We start from the raw sequence: 17,337 nt of genomic DNA on the forward strand, positions 1-17,337 counted from the left end.
ATAGTTTCATTATTTTAAGTAACCAAAATAATGATCCATTTATTTCTACAATGAAAGCTCCATGAAATCCATAACCTCCAAAAGCACTATAGCTTTCAATCTTCTATAAAGTTTTGATAATATATAAATCACAGAAATAAAAAATTATACACAAATTTTTTTCACAAAAAACACATTTAAAAGCACCTAACATGAATTAAAGGAAAGAGATAATTCTCAGCAGTACTGCTATCAATTTATGAACAATATAAACTATTATGAGTTTAATAGACTTTAACATCCTTTAAACAAAGAGCCTTTCCATATTTAACCAGTGACTCCAGAGAGGACAGGAACACACACAAACAGCTGTGCATTACCACAACTTTACAGAGGTGATGAAAACAAAGAAAAGGAAATCCACAGCGCTGACTAACCATACTGTACATTCAAAACAATGACCACACTAGAATTCATTAAGGAGGTAGTCTGTTTACTTAGGCTTGAAACAATAGATGACATTTAACCCCAACTTCTTTAATCTTTCCTTTGTTTACCTACAACTAATTCTTCAACTTGCCTACAATATTATAATACAATATTACAGTGATAAAAATAATATTAGTATTAGTAACTGATAGCACAAAAAGCAGACAGCTAGACCAGCTCTGATTCAAAGACCCCTAAGGAAGCATTTCCAAGTGTGCCACACAGTCTGCATTCTCAGGCATGCATATATTCTTAATTTCAAAAGTGAGTTCAACAGTGACTAAGGATTAGATTTCTTTCCTAAAGAAAAAAATTCCTTATGCATTAAAAAAAGAGTTATCAAGAGTTTAAACATACTAATTTTGAACATCCTTATGTTTGGCTTCCTTAAACTTCCCAACTGCCAAGCAGATGTGTTTTTTCAAGTTTTCTCATGTGCCAAGTTTTAACTTGGAATACATTTGTACACTAAAGTCGGAGTAATTTAATTAGAAAAACTTGGGCACAAAAAAAACAGGCAGTGTGATACATATCTTTCTTCATCTCAACATAAATAAATTTTAGTGAACTTTGATTTCTGCTGCAGGGAGAAACTTTCATTTTACTGACGGGGGACTCCCAGCAGCTGCACGCAACCGCCAGGAGGTCACACACATGCCACGGGTGGAGGGTGACCTCCACGTAAAACTGAGTCCTGTCTTCTCAGGACTGGACGGAGTTGCTACCCTCAACAGACTTCTCAGACACAGTTGACAGAATGCCAAATCAGCTCATCAGCTGTCACCGCCAGCCACAATTTCACTATTCTTGAACAACAAGCAGAAAAACAAACCACCACCAAAGTGTCCAACTAAAAGTCTTCTCTATTGTCACTGACAAAGGAAGCTCCCACAGTGAACCCTGAGGTGTGTCCTACCTGTAACTAGAGACCCGGCAGATCTCACTGCCAAGTAAAAGCTAAGAACTGAGCGCATATGCATGCCCAGTAAAGGAATGACAAGGGAACTTTGAAATCCTCAATGGCTGGCCACTGACAACGCTACATGTCAAGAACAGAACAATCTCCTACCTGCAGCCCTCTCCGTCTTAGAATGCTGGACTCATCCATCTCCCCCTCTGCTTTCTCTGAGCCTCTCACCACAGTCTAGCCATGCTGTACTACCTCCACTCGGGCACGCTAATTCAGAGCCCCGCAGCTGCTAAACACTTACATCACGCTCTAGCTGATTGGAGCCCGGAGTCAGCTGGTCCACTTAGTTATTCACTCCAGCAACTTCAGAGATCACGGATGCTTGCAGTTCGGAGGGAGAGAGCAGCAAGTGGGCTCCGATACCTAATGCATTTAACCAGGCAGGCGGAGGAGGTCTTGCGATTAGATGGGCAATTGTGGGATCGGTGTTTTGTTCTTCTTGGAAATGCTGGCCATGGCGTTCCAGGCAGCCAGTAAACGGCTTGTGGCAGTGGCTTCGGGTCAAGCCCCTTCTGAAGCAACTATCAGGTCAAAGTGGCTGAGTAAATCAACAGTGACAGACACCTCTGTAAAAGGCAGCTGCTGATTAGAACAGTGAAAAACTAGAGCACAGCTGGCCGGCCAAGCAGCACCGCTGTGTCTGGTGCTCATCTTTTCTGAGGGCATTAAAGAAAACAAAATGTAGCAGACCTCACAGGCTGCCGGAAAACCTGAAAGCCCAGGGCTCAGGGCTGCTACTTCCCAGCCTCGCCTCCCAGGAACTCCGCTCACACCTCTCTGCATGAAGCCTGATCATTTACATAAACACCTGGCCTGTGGATCCCTAGCCCCAAAACAGAATTGGTTTAGACTTTAATTTCCCTCATGATGATAACTTCGTTCTCTTGATACCTGACTAAAATGTAGAAAGGGAAAAGAAATTCTAAGAGCTATCATTAATTAGAATATTAACTTAGTTATAGTCTATAAGCAGCAAAAAAAAAAAAAAAAAAAATTCCCATCATGTGCAATTTCACAGTCTGTTTCATCTTGTTTATTCCACTCATCCTCATCTTATTTCAGTTCAAAGCCAGCAAGAGATGAATATTAAGTTTTCATTACTGGCATGGCACAGGAGTAACAATATGCAATATTACCAATTTATAATAAATTATCTCCCCTGGTGCCTAGCCTAAAGACATTTAAGTTGAGAAAGAGATATAAAGACTATCTGCTGTTTGTCAGAGAACAACTTTCGCCTTTGCTCCGTCCCTTAGATAAATCTGTTTTCTTGGAAGACAGTCAGAAAGGCAGGCATTGTTTTAAAATCATTTAACTATTTTAAAAATACTTCCTGGATTTTTACCTAACCCACATAGCTAGAGATTTCTAACTGTGGAGAAGAGGAAGGAAGTGTCTAGTGGGTTCTTTGCCATTCACCTGCTGTTCCAGGAGCTTTCCGTCCCTCCCTGACTGTCAACACACAATTAGGCTTCCTATCACTGGGTCAGATTACGTCATTAAAAACAGCTCAGGGATTTATGAATGTAACCCCTGAGTAAAATTGGTTGCATTTTATGTTCCCAACAGTCTTTGCATGCATCTCCAGTTACAGAGAGCAACCTTGTCAGGAGATGTCACCGAGCAGAGCAGCATGTCACCATGCTACTCCACTTAGGTGTGTCGATTTGCTGCCACTTAAGGCACAAAGCCCCAGAGAGGTTTTAGCTCCCATTTGTATGTAGAAGAGGGATGCTACCTCTAAAAGAAAGACAGAAAAAAAGAAAGCACAAAATAGGTCTGCACTCAAATCAAATGTACCAATAAATTCCAGCACAAACCATGTTTCAAGAAACAATTCTTTAAAACTGCCAATTTTGTTTACATTGAAGGACAAGAGGTGAAGAAATAAAAAGGAAAAGCTTCAGAGAGAGGTAGAACAAGATGAGCTCACTCTCTTTTGCCAATCTGCAAATCAAATAGATCCTTATCCTTCCCTAGACCCCCTGCGCTTTGATCTTTTTCTGCAAAGGAAAGACCTTTCTCTCCAATGAAAAAGGAAATGGCAAGCGTTGCCCCTTTTCCTTCAAACTGCCTCTGAGAGAGAAGCACATAAAAGTTCTCTAAATGTGAAGTCTTCTTAGAGAAAGCCATGGCAGCAGGTCAGCCTGTATCTCCCAACTTGGAGTCACTATCACAGACGTGGAAGGAAAACCGCTTTTTTAAAAAACACCTTGGCCCCTAGAGCTCAACCCTTAAAAGAGCTCTTACATACAGCTCTGCTCTGAGGACTATGATCTTCATTGTGCTGCCCCTTCTAGAAAAAGAGGGAGATGTCTGGTAGAGGGCACCAAGTCCTCACTGGAGAGAGAAAATACTTTTCCCCTAAAGCAGTAAAGATCACAGGTTGCCAGGGGAAAAAAAGAAGCAAAACAGTAGAGAACCCAGAAGTGACTTTGTGACCAATGGCGTACGCCAGTTGGAAACACTATCAGAAGACGTTTTGAGGACATGCTGTCCAAAAGTCAGCAGATGTGCACCCCAGGTGGGTAAGTTCCATGCATATCAGGCTCCGCGCATCTGGAATTGCCTGGTGCACAGGAGAGACAAAAAGGAATTTGGCTGAGGATGAAAAGTATGTCTCTTAACAAAGGAGTAGTTAGAGATAAAATCTAGGTTAGTATTCCACCATTAACTAACTCTAAGATCAGGATTATGACCATCGCACCATCAAATCTGGTATGAAAAAATATCGATTACCTGTCAAAATGTATCACTTTGAGAAGTGATACACATACATTTTAAAGAAATAAAACCAGCCGGAGGCAAAAACATTTGGGACAAAAATGAAAGGCTGCTGAAAAATAACATCAAGCAATAATGGCTTAGCAGAGGGAATAGTAAAAGGAAAATTGCTACATTTACCCTTAGCTATATATTTTCTCATCAAGATAAGCCATGTGTTAAAATGCAGTAAAAACTTTAAATGATGATGCTATTCACAGGTAATAATTGGGATCTAGACTAATTTCCATTAATAAACTCATTTTTCCTTTAGATTTTATACCTGCATGGAATAAATTTACAATATTGTGAGTCACTTCACAAAGTACCAAGTTCAATGTGTATTATGTATACATGTGTATTCAAATAATAAAATCTGATGAGCTTTGTCATTAATTATAATCTAAAGCCAGGGGCTTTGTGACATTTGACTTTTAAAACTATTTGTATGGATATAACACACGCTTGTCAATTACAAGCATGATTCTTTTTATTTTTTTTTTAAACAGGCATTCACTTTGTAGTTCAGGCTGGCCTTGAATTCACTATTATAGTCCAGGCTGGCTTTAAACTCATGGCAATCCTCCTGCCTCAGCCTCCTCAGTACTAGGATTACAGGTATATACCACCATGCCCAGCTTATAGGCATAACTCACTTAAGGGAGTACTCAAGATCCATGGTCACTATAATAAATATTCAATTTAGAGTTTAATAATTATTATAATTAAATGACTCAGGAACAAAAGCCATCCTAAATCCCACCATAACAATCAAGAGGAAAACCAGCATTTGGTTGCACACTTTTTCACAAAGGGGTGGCTGGGGCTTTGGGGACTGACCAGCAGACATTGTGGTAATGTCTGGTATTAGCACACAGGTATCTATTTATATGGTCTGGTTTCTTTCACACACATAGAAACCAGTTACCTCTCTTCCCTAGTTCTGCACTGGTTGCCTTCAGACACAGTATCTTTCAGTGTTACCCATTCTTCAGGAACTGAATGCTAGCGAGCCATGTGAGGAACATGGTCAGGCTTGTATTTACAGCAGGAAGACTTGTGAGGTTTCCAGACATAACTTTTGCACTCTGCTTTGCCGGCCCAGGCCACCCCTTCCAGTACCTCTCAGCTCTCGTGTCTGAATGCCCATCCAGAAGCCAAGGCAGCTGAAAGCCAAGTGGGGTGGAGAGGATCCTTTTATGGTAAAGAAGGCGGTTTCCCTCCCCACGGTCCTTCCTGAGCCTGAGACAGGAGTGACACAGTAGCCACTCTGTTGCCCTGGCCCCTCATCCCTCCACTCACGCTCCTCCCAGTGTGCTGGAAGTATGACTTCCAGTCCATTCACCACTGTCTGGGGTGGAACTTCCCCTACATATTTTCTGTGTTGGTGCAGCAGTGACCACGACTTCTCAACAGGCAGACAAATAGCCACAAAATGCTCCAACCATCATACCTGGGCAGCTACTTTTTCTTGCCAGTTACAGAGCAAAGGTCCCTATGTCTCTGTATCTGTCCATCCCCAAGAGAAGTCAACATGGCCCAGTGGATGAGCCCTCCACTCATTAGAGAACCGCCAATGGTCAGTGAATGGGTTGTGTTTTTTTAACAAGAAGAGGGAGGGTAGGAAATGTGAGATTACAAAAACGTACAGAGGAGAAACAGACCACTGATGAGAAGGCATACAAGTACACATTATTGTGATCACCTTCATATTCCTGTGTCAATTCCAATGGCGAAGAGAACCTTGCATAGCAAAGAGGAATGCAGCTGGGAGCTGTGTTCAAACATATTTCAGTGCTTACATTTAAATTCTTTCTTGATTTATGGGCTTCACTTTCCTTATGTCTCACTTCTAAATATTAATAATAACTGGGCCAGCAATATAGCTCAGTGGCATAAGCGCCTGCCTGGCAAGCGTGAGGTCATGAGTTGAATTCCCGGTACCCACCCCAAATTGTATATAAATATTAATAACAACCAACGTTCACATACTATGTGCCAATCACTGCTCTAACCATTTTGAGTCACCTTATTTAATCCTCACAACTGCCCTACAATTAGGTGTATCTATAGTGGAGGAAATGGACACGTAGCGAGGGTAAGTAACTTACTTAGGTTCCACAGAGAAGGAAAGGTACAGCCCAGATACCCACCCGACCGGGCTCTAGAGTCTGCATCCCTCACCACCACGCTCTACTGCCTTCCTGTTTAAAAAAGCAGGAACAAGTGACTTCAAAATGAAACAAAAGGCATCAGATTCCTTAGCTCCTATGGGAAACATCACTGTATCGGAAGCTGTCTGTGGTCAGAACACACCAAAAAGAGCATTTGACATCCCCAAATCTTGGCCCAGGACTTCTAAAAAACAAGAAAGGAGCAGGGACTCAGCTACGCTGGGGGTGGGAGAGCTCAAGAGCTCCCTGACAGGAGGGGACGGAGGAAGGGGCCCTGCCAGAGACAAGCTAGACAGTGTGGCTTCTGTTTTCCCCTCATCTGTTTATTCGCAGTTTTTTTTTAACTGAGTTTGAACAATGTTTTAGTCTCCTGACCTCTTTCTGAATTACACAGTTCTGAATACAACCCATATTTACTTATAATCAACTGAATTCCACAAAGCTAGGCATAACACACATCCCGGGCACCTGGAGGCTGGGGGCAGTTCTTCACTTTCTACCCTGATCCCTTTCCTGGAATTTACCACCTAGGGCAGCCCCGCAAGTTGCTTTTTCTGTTTAGGTAAAATGACTCAGGGCAGGGCTGCTCTCCCTATTCTGAGCAGTGCAGGGAAGAACAAAGGGGAAAATCCCAGCCCTGACTTTTCCCTTCATTTCCTGGAAGCTGGACCTTCCCAGGCTTCTGCACAGACAGCCAGTGCCCCTCAGGCTCTGCCAGAGAGGCTGGGGCAAGTCCCTTACCTTCCTGGAACGAATGTGGTTTCTCACCTGTTACAGAGGACACTATTACGGGCTTAGGATCAGGAAACTGGGGGAGGGGGAAGGCCAGGGGGAGGAAGACACCTTGGGGGAAACGGGGACTTGGTGCCACAGCCTTCCAGGCAACAGCAGCGCCCCACCCACCCACTGTGGATGCAGGGTCACTGCTCACTGGCCCACAGCCGTGCCTCCCACCTCTCCTCCCTCCTCCAGGGCCTTGGCATCTCCCTGAGTGTGTTTCCCTCGCCAGCAGACACCTTCTTACTCCCAGGATCCTGTGTCCTGGGGAACTGGCCATGCAGACGAGGGGGCTGCGGGTCCTGTCAGCCTTCTTGTCAACACTGTCCTTGGCTGGACAGCACAGCTTGGGAAACGGCGAGGAGCTGAGGCTTGTGTGCCTAAAACCCACTCTAAAGTTACTTTGGAGACGTGAACAGGAGAAGGACAGTGCGTGGCTATGGTTGTCACTAACATCTGGTACCATCTAACACTAATACCATGATGTTGCAATATTATTGCCTAATGTTATCACCGTCAAACCTTCAGATATATTTACTGCTTCTTACAGCAACATGTGAGTGAGCCAGACGTTAGTTACCAGTGTCATCAATGCTCAGAAGTAAGCTACCTGGAAATGGGGGCCAGTCTATCTAAAATACTGGGATCCTGGAATATTCTCAGGAATAAAAATGGAAACCACAAATCGCCTTTCCCTATGTTTTACAACAGTCACTGGAAATTCTAAAGTTCTGACTTCTAAGGGTTAACAAAGGTAAAAGAAGAGTTCACATGGTGTGTATATATGAGCACTTTTCTCCCCAAAGAAAAAGACTTTCAACTTGTCAGGAAACAGTAAAACAAAGAGAAGGTGGGCTGCCTTCCGGGGTGAGATGGAAGCTTTCTCCATCAAAAGGAAAGAGAAGACCTAACGTCTTCCCAATGACAGTACACCGAAGTCTGAATTTATCCAGAGAACAGCGTTTTTTAAAATGGGTCTCATGTAGCAAAAATTACAGGTGGGGTCAGTAGCAAGCATATGCCTAGGAAATATGCTACAACCCACACTTCCTGCATTTAGCTCCCATTCCATCCCACCTGTAATCTGAAGACTTCTTAAACGTGTGCAGTTGGTGATTTCTTCTATGTAACATGCATGATTTTGCTTAAGGCTTCTCACAAGAAAGCTATTGTCTTGACATTTGCGTCACCTTTTTTTATATAATTATTTCTGGCATATTAGCCATCAAATCACTGCTGACAATATGACAGGAATCATAGCATTGAAAAAATTACATCCTAGGAGGAAATAATAAAATATAAATCATATACATAATTTTCTTTTGAGCATTTTAACAATGACACCCTCATATACATATGAAATATAGCAGACTATCCTCATAAATGCCCTAACATCAATCACAGCAGGAAAATATTCCGTACTTTGTGAACACACGAATCCAACAAAATATAGCATTTCTAATAAAACTGGGTAATACAACTTCATTTTTTTTCATAAGAGAGCATTTTATGAAGATCTGACAAGTGAAAATAGCACCAATTTGTTGTTTTCAATTATGTTCCTTCATCTCTAAATGACACACAGCTAACACTGGGACCATGAACTAATGTTTACCAAAACTCTGCACTTCACATTAATATGTAAAGAGAGAAATAGATGAGTAAAGCCATATTGGTGTATTGCCACTATAGGATGCCTACCAGTTGTACAAGCTTTAGAAACTTGTATGTTGATATGTATCCATTTTGGGAATAATACTATTGGAATTAACTATTTTATGAGCTACTGAAACAGAGATATTCCTAAAATTATTACCAAAGTGAAAAGATACAAAATATAAAGGATAAAATCTAAAAGATGATTATTTTTTACAGTTTTGAACTCTATCCCTTATATTTCAAATATAGCTGAATTAAATTATAAAACCACTTTCAAGTTTTACACATATTAAACTTTTTAAATTTACAATGACAAGATGCTGAGTTTGTGGTTAAATGTAGTGCTACCTCACCAAACATTTTGAAAAACTGTAAACACAAAGTTGGAAAAAAAATCTGGAAAAATTTCTAAGGTGAAAAACCAAGCTTGTTACCTTGGAACTTTCAAACCCAACTGACCAAAGATTAACAGGTTAAATAAAATTAAAACGGGATTTCACCCACAAATTAATCATGCATTCTTTTCTACATCTGTTGTTCTCATATTGATATGTACTACAACATAAATCTGAACCATCTTACGAAGCTGAGGGTTCTACAGCCTAAATTTAACCCAGGATAGCTAGGTCTTGCTAGAGACAGGAGGTTCAATTAATTCTGTAGTTCTAACTAGGAACTGCATTCTGATCTTGTTTGTATGATGCACACAGAGTCAGGTACTTGGTGCTAGTCTGTAAGTACTGAGTAACCAAAGAGGCTCAGGAGATAGATAGGTATTTCTCTATCTAGACACACATAGTTTTTAAAAACCACAAGGTTTCTTCCAGGCAACAGTGCGATGTTCAGGAGTTAGCCCTGAATTCTGTTTATCGTTCCATCACACCCCACACTTACTCTGACTTTATTATCCTGCCCTAACAGGCCACCCACTTCAGACATGAGTAGAAATGGGGCTGCCCCCTGTCAGCCGGGTTACAACTGAAGGAGACGTAAGTAGGACTCAGGACTCTCTCACAGAGCACGGTGAACAATGCATGCCACCCTTCTCTCTGATATTAACTCTGTCTTCTAGCATCACTTAAATGCACTCTTCCAAGAGCACAAAATGGGCTCCAGATTCTACCTCATTAATCCTCATCAGTTTCTTGTGCAGTAGAAAAGGAAGAGACTGGTTCAATTTACCAATGAAGAAAGCAAGACAATAAGGTTAAAAGAAGAGCCCAAGGTCATGGAACCAGTGAAAAGGCAGAGCTAACAAGGAAAGTCAGGTTTCCCAGCCAGGGCCCTGGAGCCAGCCAGCAGCTGCATGCACCTCAGCATCCCTTCAGTTCTCTCCTCACCCATCTCTGCACAGCACCAGCACCAATGCAAGAGTAAGTGCTACCAAAAAAAAAAAAAAAAAAAAAAAAAAAGAGTAAGTGCTACCCTGCAAAACTCTCAGGCACACACAGAGAAAAACCATGCATCTGTTTTATACAGCCACACATAATTACGCACACAAAGGGAAAAACCAGTACCCAAAGAGCAGACCAGAGCTGTGCACGTAGGCGGAAGTCACACTAAGCACCGAGTGGACAGGGTGCTGACGAGGTGAGTGAGAAATCGTAGAAAACACACTGCTTAAATTACAGATGCACAGCCCACATTAAATCTTTGCTGGCTTGTGAACCACTGTTAGTACTATATTATCAAAACGCACAGTTATACGTCAACATTCGAAATATCCCTCCTGATTCTGGAGTCATGTTACACAGTTAGCCCTAAGGCCTCAGTGAACAGCATCTCACTCCATTTTGCCTTTCTCCATCTCTTAGCTCAAGAAAAACAAACACTTGTCTAGTTTTCTTAGCAACATTTAAAAATTATTAATGTAATATGTGTCTATTGTAGAACATCTGGAATACACTAGAATACCATGAAGTCACATCTAATTTTAACCAGCAATGATTTATGATCCTTTAAATACACCAAATGTACAGAGAGTGCCTGACAATTACTATTAAAGGATGCCTTGAAATTTGTTCCTAAAGTAAAACTAAAGGATGTCTTTCTTCAACCAAAAGCAATTTACAAAAGTCTTCCCCAAAATGATAGTAAGGACCAAAAAGATGTTTTTGACCCTTCTGGCAAGTGATTCATTTCCTTAGATTTATTTTCTCTCTGGTCTATAAAATAATTCCATAGGAGTTCTAGCACATTATCTTTAAAAGTCAAGGAACTCCATCTCATGTTTTATACACTGATACAAAGTCACTACGTTCTGTTTGAAATCCCCAGCCCATTCATTTATATTCATTCATCTTAATGATATCATTAATGCACAATGTGTTTCACAGAAACTAATTGTTTTTTGCCAGAATCAAACATTAACAATTATGCCTCCCATTATCACCTAATAAAATAAAATAAAATATAAAAAGTCTCAGGCACGCTAGTGAATATTTTGATACGGTAACTGATTTGCATTTTTAATGCTACAATAAATTGGCCAGATTATCACCAATTAGATAAATTAATATTCCCTAAGTAAAGCGATGGGGAATTACTCTGTTAAAAATCGACATTTTCCACTCCCTTCCTTGAGCTTTATTGACTTCAAGCTGGGTGCTTCCTTGGTCTCCTTATCTAAAGCTGGCTTTTGTGACTCAAGCTAATACCACCCCACAGAACATATTCCACTTTAATTTTATATACTTATCACTGCTTTAAGAAAAGACAGGCGATTAGGGGGATCTGTGCTCTTCATGTAAAGAAGAAATATCTCGCCGGGCAGTGAAAATTCCTGAGTCAGAAGTGCATGAATCGATTTGTTTAAATCATTGTATTACTACTTCATTTTTATCCCCTTGATTCAAAAACCAATCACTAAGCATCCACTATGAGTTAGGCATTATGATTGATGTTGGAAATAGGAAGAGGGAAAAGACTTGGTCCCACAGTCCCAAGGCACATGAATAAATAAAGACAGGAAATAAGTGGCGACCCAGGACAGTACAAGCCAGGCACTGGAGCTGCTCAGCTATGGAGTGGGTGTAACTCAGGGAGCATGGAGTAAAGGAGGGTTTGGAAAAGGAGGTGCACAAAGCAGCAGTTCCCACCCATCTGCACACTGGAGGATCCTTCACTGGAGGATCACTGGAGGATCCTTCACAAATTCCAAAGTCCAGGGCCGCACCCAGGCCATCTGAGTTGCAATCTCTGGGATGGCCCCAGGAACCCAGGGACAGCGAAGCTCCGCAAGTGACTCCGGAGGGCAGAGAAGTCGGAGCTCAGATCTGGGGAAGGAGGAATTCTTCTTCCTGGGACGAAGGGCAGAGTGAGCAACCTCTGCAAAGTCAAATACGGGGACTGGACCGGCAGTGCTGCTGCGTGCCACTAGCCAGGGCACAGTGGGTCTGGCTCCCCAAAGTGGCCCCCTCCCCAACCACAAACCATCCTGGATTCGATGCCTATACTAGTCCACAAAACCAGACCTCACAAATTCTGCAACTTTTCACATCCACAGAGTGCAATCTCCTTCAACTATTACATGCAAATATTTACTGTAAGTAAACATTTGCTGTACGTAAATATCTAAAAGGCATATTAAAAACGCTCTTACTATTATATTCCTATAATATTTCTAATATGTGCAAAAAAAGAACTGAGGAGCAAAAAAGATAGAGGTGACTGAAGGGAAGTAGAAGGGAAAAGAAGCATCCACTCCTGTAGCTATAAAAGAATATGATTCCAATCTCTTTTTACCAAAAACTGGCATTTTCACACAGAGAAGACACCTTTTGCACAACTGCCCTCTAAGAGTGGAGTTTAACGAACTGGATCGGTCCTATCTGTCTTGGCCTTACCAAACATAGCACATGGCTCAATTATTAAAAGCAAACAGGATCCTTCATCATTTCCTTCTTGAGATTTCTCTAATGCCACCCGCTCTCCAGTGATGATTTCAGACCTCACCTGACAACCTTGAAAACCTGTCACAGCTCTCCTCTGAGACAGCAAGTAAGGGTATCTGCGAGAAGCTTGCTAATTTTATTCTTTGTCCTCTAAAGAAAACTGAACACAACTGGATATGTGCATCTTGACTATTTTACCTAAAGACAAAACTAATAGATTAAATCTGATTCCAATTTGTAAGGCAACACACAGAAAATCCTTGTCCTAAATCACCAGGAAAAATACACATTCCTTTATAGGAAAAATCTGTGTGTCTGTGTGTGTACAATGGAAAATAAAATCCTGATACTTCACTAGAAAGGAAGTTTTTAAATTCTTCATTTGCTTTCTGAAAAACATGTTTTAAAAGTGTGCTGATAATTTTACTACTCAGTTTTCAGAGAGGATACTTGCATTAAGAAACGAAAATACTGCTTCGTGTGTGTGCTTCTGAAGAAGCCTCTTTGACAATTTTTATATAAAAACCACAACTAGTATTCTCTCGGCACAGCTATTCATTTAGCTGTGGTGTTTAATTGCACATGTAATGAGTTATTGATAATGCATTCCAGCAACAAGGAAGCCTGTTCCTTCAAAAAGAAGTTATATTTAACATGTTCCATTAATTTTTTTAAATTACTGGAAGGAATTTCTCCAGCCTAAGTATGCACCATTTTCTGAATATAAATCAAAATATATAAATGTAGACACCAACATATCTTCCATACTTTATCCCCTATAACTCAAAATGCCATCAAGATTAACAGTATTCTCTTGTAGCAGTGATCTGTAGAAAAACATCTCCACAGGAACCATAAAACATTTTCATTCCAATCATCTATTAGTTTTTTTAAAAGTTCTCTGAATATTTTTATTACAAGAAAATTAGTTTTATGTATTCCAACTGTTTTCTCTAGCTGACTTAGTGAATCACCTTGTACAAAGGGCATACGCTTTATTCCTACAGATCAAGATTTTTACTTTCTCCACTGCAAAGGCGATTTCCTAATGTGCCACCTAGTGGACAAAATACCACTTACATTAGTGTATCTCCTGGGTCATGCTTTTTAAATTCTGGATTGGCAATGCTAAAGTATGGCGTTTAAGGCCTACTTTGCCTCTCCACTGGCCATCAGAACTGCATCTAATATTCCTTCTTTCACTACTAAATACTGCTTACCATGGACTCTGTTAGTTCTATTTCAAGCCATCAGAAATGAAAGCTCTCTATTTAAAACTAGAACCCTTTCTTCTCAGAGGGTGAAATATCTACCTAATGCCATTTAATTAGCAGGATTTTATTTTTGAGATGTTAGGGATTGAACCCAGGGTGTCTAACATGCTGAGGAGGCTCTTTGCTACGGAGTTACATCCTCAGCCCCAATGAGAAGTTTTATAAAACTGACACTTAGGTACCAATCAACAGCCTGCTTCTTCCACTTGGACAATTCACAAGCAGCAATACACAGCAACGCTGCAAGGCTTGGAGACATCCTTGTTCAGAAGCATCTGTCTTTGTTTTAGGGAGGAGATATGTCCTAAAAGGGACAAGAAGGCAACTGAGCAACTGCAATCTATTCCCGGTTCTTGTACTTTACTTCTTAATGCCCTTGGGAAAGTCATTTAATAAATTGCTTCCTTTAATTTATCTTACATTCCTTAGGGGAAAATACATTTGCCTTTTTCTTTTCAATACTAGGGACTAAACCCTGGGCTTTAATACTGAGTTATATCACCAGCCTTTTCTTTTCTTTTTTTTTGAGATAAGGTCTTGTCTCTGTTACTTTTCTCCCACTGCTGAGACAAAATACCTAACGCCCAAAGTTAAGGAAGGAAAGGTTTATTTAGCTCACAGTTTGCAAAGGTTTCAGTTCGTACTTGGCTGGCTCCAAGGCAGAGTGGCACATGGCACAAGGCAACAGTTCATGGCGTCAGAAGATAGCAAAAGCAACAAGAGCAAAAGGGAGGGAGCAGTAGCAAGCAGCCTGTTTCCCTCGCTTACACTGTGAGCAAACTATCCACCCCAGGGCCAGTGTAGCACTCACACCCATAATTCCAACATTGGACCATGAATCAGTCATACACTCTACAAGCCTGCTCCATGACTGCATGAGTCTTTGGGGGGACATCCAGACACAAACCATAACAGGTCTCACTAAATCACTAAGTTGTATAGGCTATGCTCAAACTTGTGATCCTCCTGCCTCAGTCTTAGCCTCCTGTTAAGGTTATAGGCCTGCACTACCACGCCTGGCTACATTTGCCTTTTTTACCTGCAATATTTTAGTTTCAAATTTTTCAAATATACTGAAAGGCTGTAAGAATAGAATAATAAACATGCTTATGCCTTTCACCCAGATACTCATCAACTGTAAACACTGTTCTGCAGTATTTCTATCCATGTTTGTGAAAATATATTCTAGACAAAAATATTGGTTTCACTGTAATAAAAAAAAATCCTGGAGTAGAAATACTCCCCATAAGAAGGTGATAAAAGATCAATAAATATATACTGAGCACTGAGCAAGGACATCCCAAGAATATTTTGTCAGGACTGAGACTCGTTTAAAAACTCTAAGCATTTAAAGAGCTCCTGTTCACCTCCCGGGAAATGCTCACTAAGTCAGTCTATCTTATCTGGAGCCCAGAGTTGGACACCAGACACTTCCAACCTTCATCTCAGACATGGGTCACCAGGGCCCCCGGGATGTGGGGCTCAGCGGCACTCCCGCCTCATCCACTATAAATAATGCACTTCTCTACACGGCGTGGAGGAGGGGAGACTTCCGAGGAAAAGTGGAGAACAGTAAGGACAGGGACTGGAGGGAGGACTAGGCGGCAGCCAAGCGTGGACAAGGGCAGCAGCTCCCCAAACCTGCTGACATTTCCCCGCGGCACGGCCCAAGGGCACCGAGGCAGAGCTGCCCTTCAGAACAAACCACAGCCTTCCCTGCCCCGCTCTGAGTTCCCCTTCCCCGCCTCCTGCCTTCCGTCCTTCTAACTCAAAGGTCTGCCTCACTTCCTACATTGCAGGCAGTTCTATTTTCCCTCTTTAGAGATTATGCTGTCAACATTCCTTTGACTACTTCCAACCCCCAGGTTCTATCACAGCAAATATTCAAACACAGGCAAAGCTCTGCTGAGGGTACCCAGGAAGGGCTGTATATTTCCCCAGCCCTGTCCCAAGGTTTCATGTTAGAGATAGGATTTCCTCTGTGAGGTCAGTCCTGCTCAAGAAACACAAATGTTTTTGTTCATAAAACTAGCTAAGGCCATTTTCAACGTCCCTAAATCAGTAAGAATAATTCAGCACTGGATACTAATTTTCAGTAATGTATCTCCTATCGATTATTTTCCTGGCATACTTCCTAGTCTGGTTTGGCTCAGCGGCCAGCTGTGTACCCATGGCTCCACTGCAGTGATACTGATTGATGGGGTTTGAATGTATAAGATCACACATTATCCAAGCCTCAGCTTCCTGACCCAAACAGAGCTCTCTGCTATGGATAAAGGAAGCAGTTTACAGCCAGCCATCAATTGCTTCATTTGCAAAATTAGGGTACTCCTGAACTCCTCTGTACAACACTTTGAGATGTTTTAATAAATTATAGCCAAGGTACACAATTCCAGTATTGATTCCAAAAGTCACCGGGTTCTCCATCCATTCTTGTTGCATTTGCAGCTAACTTTTTCATATCTTTTCTCCTTTCTGAGAAAAGTGTCTAAAAACCTGACAGGCACCATTATTTAAAGAGTACACAACACCTTCGTCATTTGAAAGTCACAGGTCTTTTAAATTCCCTTTTCTGTGTCCATTTGCCCCTTTGCATATGACTACATGAGGACCCAACAGATGGCTAAATCAAGATGTTCACTAGATTATACTTTCTTGACACGGCCAACTACTAAAATGCTTAAGATAACAGATGTTAACCTACCCAGGAAGTAGTATGTGTTTTATCAAGACATCACAAATACTCTGAGGCTTTTCCAAGCGCTGAAATGCATCCAATTTACTTGAATAAACACAAAGGCAAGTGGCAAAGGGGGGAGGGAGAGGGAGGGACAAAGAATCTACTTTGCAACATTTCCTGGATCATTTCTTCAGTGTATCTCCTACGTATTTGTGTTAAAAGCATAGCCACACACCAAGAACATAGCTGTTTTTCACTCCCTCAAATGGTGTCATTAAAAAAAAAATGGAGTGGCGATGCAGGATGATATACAATCTTCACTGATTCTCAAATGACCAAGCTGCATGTGGCTGAAAACTGTTTATCCCTTGCCATAGCCAGGCTGGGATTCCTCAGCGGCACAGCCAGGGCAGCAGAGCATTACTGACATCCCTCTCCAGCACAGACCAACTGTGAGGCAGTCCAGGTGGTGGCACGGAGAGGCCAACGCAAGCACTGCTGCCTGGCAGACTCCCTGGGCCTCTGCCCAGCCCCTGCGTATTCTTGGCCCTCCTCTACCCCAACAAGCCAGCACCTGGAAAGCCCGGAGTGATGGTTTTCCAAGAGTTACACACAGAAGAATAGAGGAAACAGGCACATGGTGCTTCTCCAGGAAGAACAGAGCGGCACTACTGCAACT

At 41.6% G+C, this 17,337-nt stretch overlaps 1 protein-coding gene across 3 annotated transcripts in view; it reads right to left on the reverse strand.

The window, feature by feature from the left end:
• Window positions 1-17,337, reverse strand: part of Mast4 (microtubule associated serine/threonine kinase family member 4) — a 539,799-nt gene that overhangs the window by 323,950 nt on the left and 198,512 nt on the right. Inside the window, exon 1 of one of the 3 annotated variants that reach the window (XM_013518435.1) lies at window positions 1,538-1,612. The exons of the other annotated variants lie outside the window; for them this stretch is intronic. Within the exon in view, the coding sequence (XP_013373889.1) occupies window positions 1,538-1,576 (39 nt within the window). The 5' untranslated portion in view covers window positions 1,577-1,612. Of the gene's footprint in view, window positions 1-1,537; window positions 1,613-17,337 lie in introns of those variants that run through there. 3 annotated transcript variants of the gene reach the window in all.

This window comes from Chinchilla lanigera, unplaced genomic scaffold (assembly GCF_000276665.1).
Source record: "Chinchilla lanigera isolate Chin_1 unplaced genomic scaffold, ChiLan1.0 scaffold00045, whole genome shotgun sequence".
Classification (NCBI taxonomy): domain Eukaryota; kingdom Metazoa; phylum Chordata; class Mammalia; order Rodentia; family Chinchillidae; genus Chinchilla; species Chinchilla lanigera.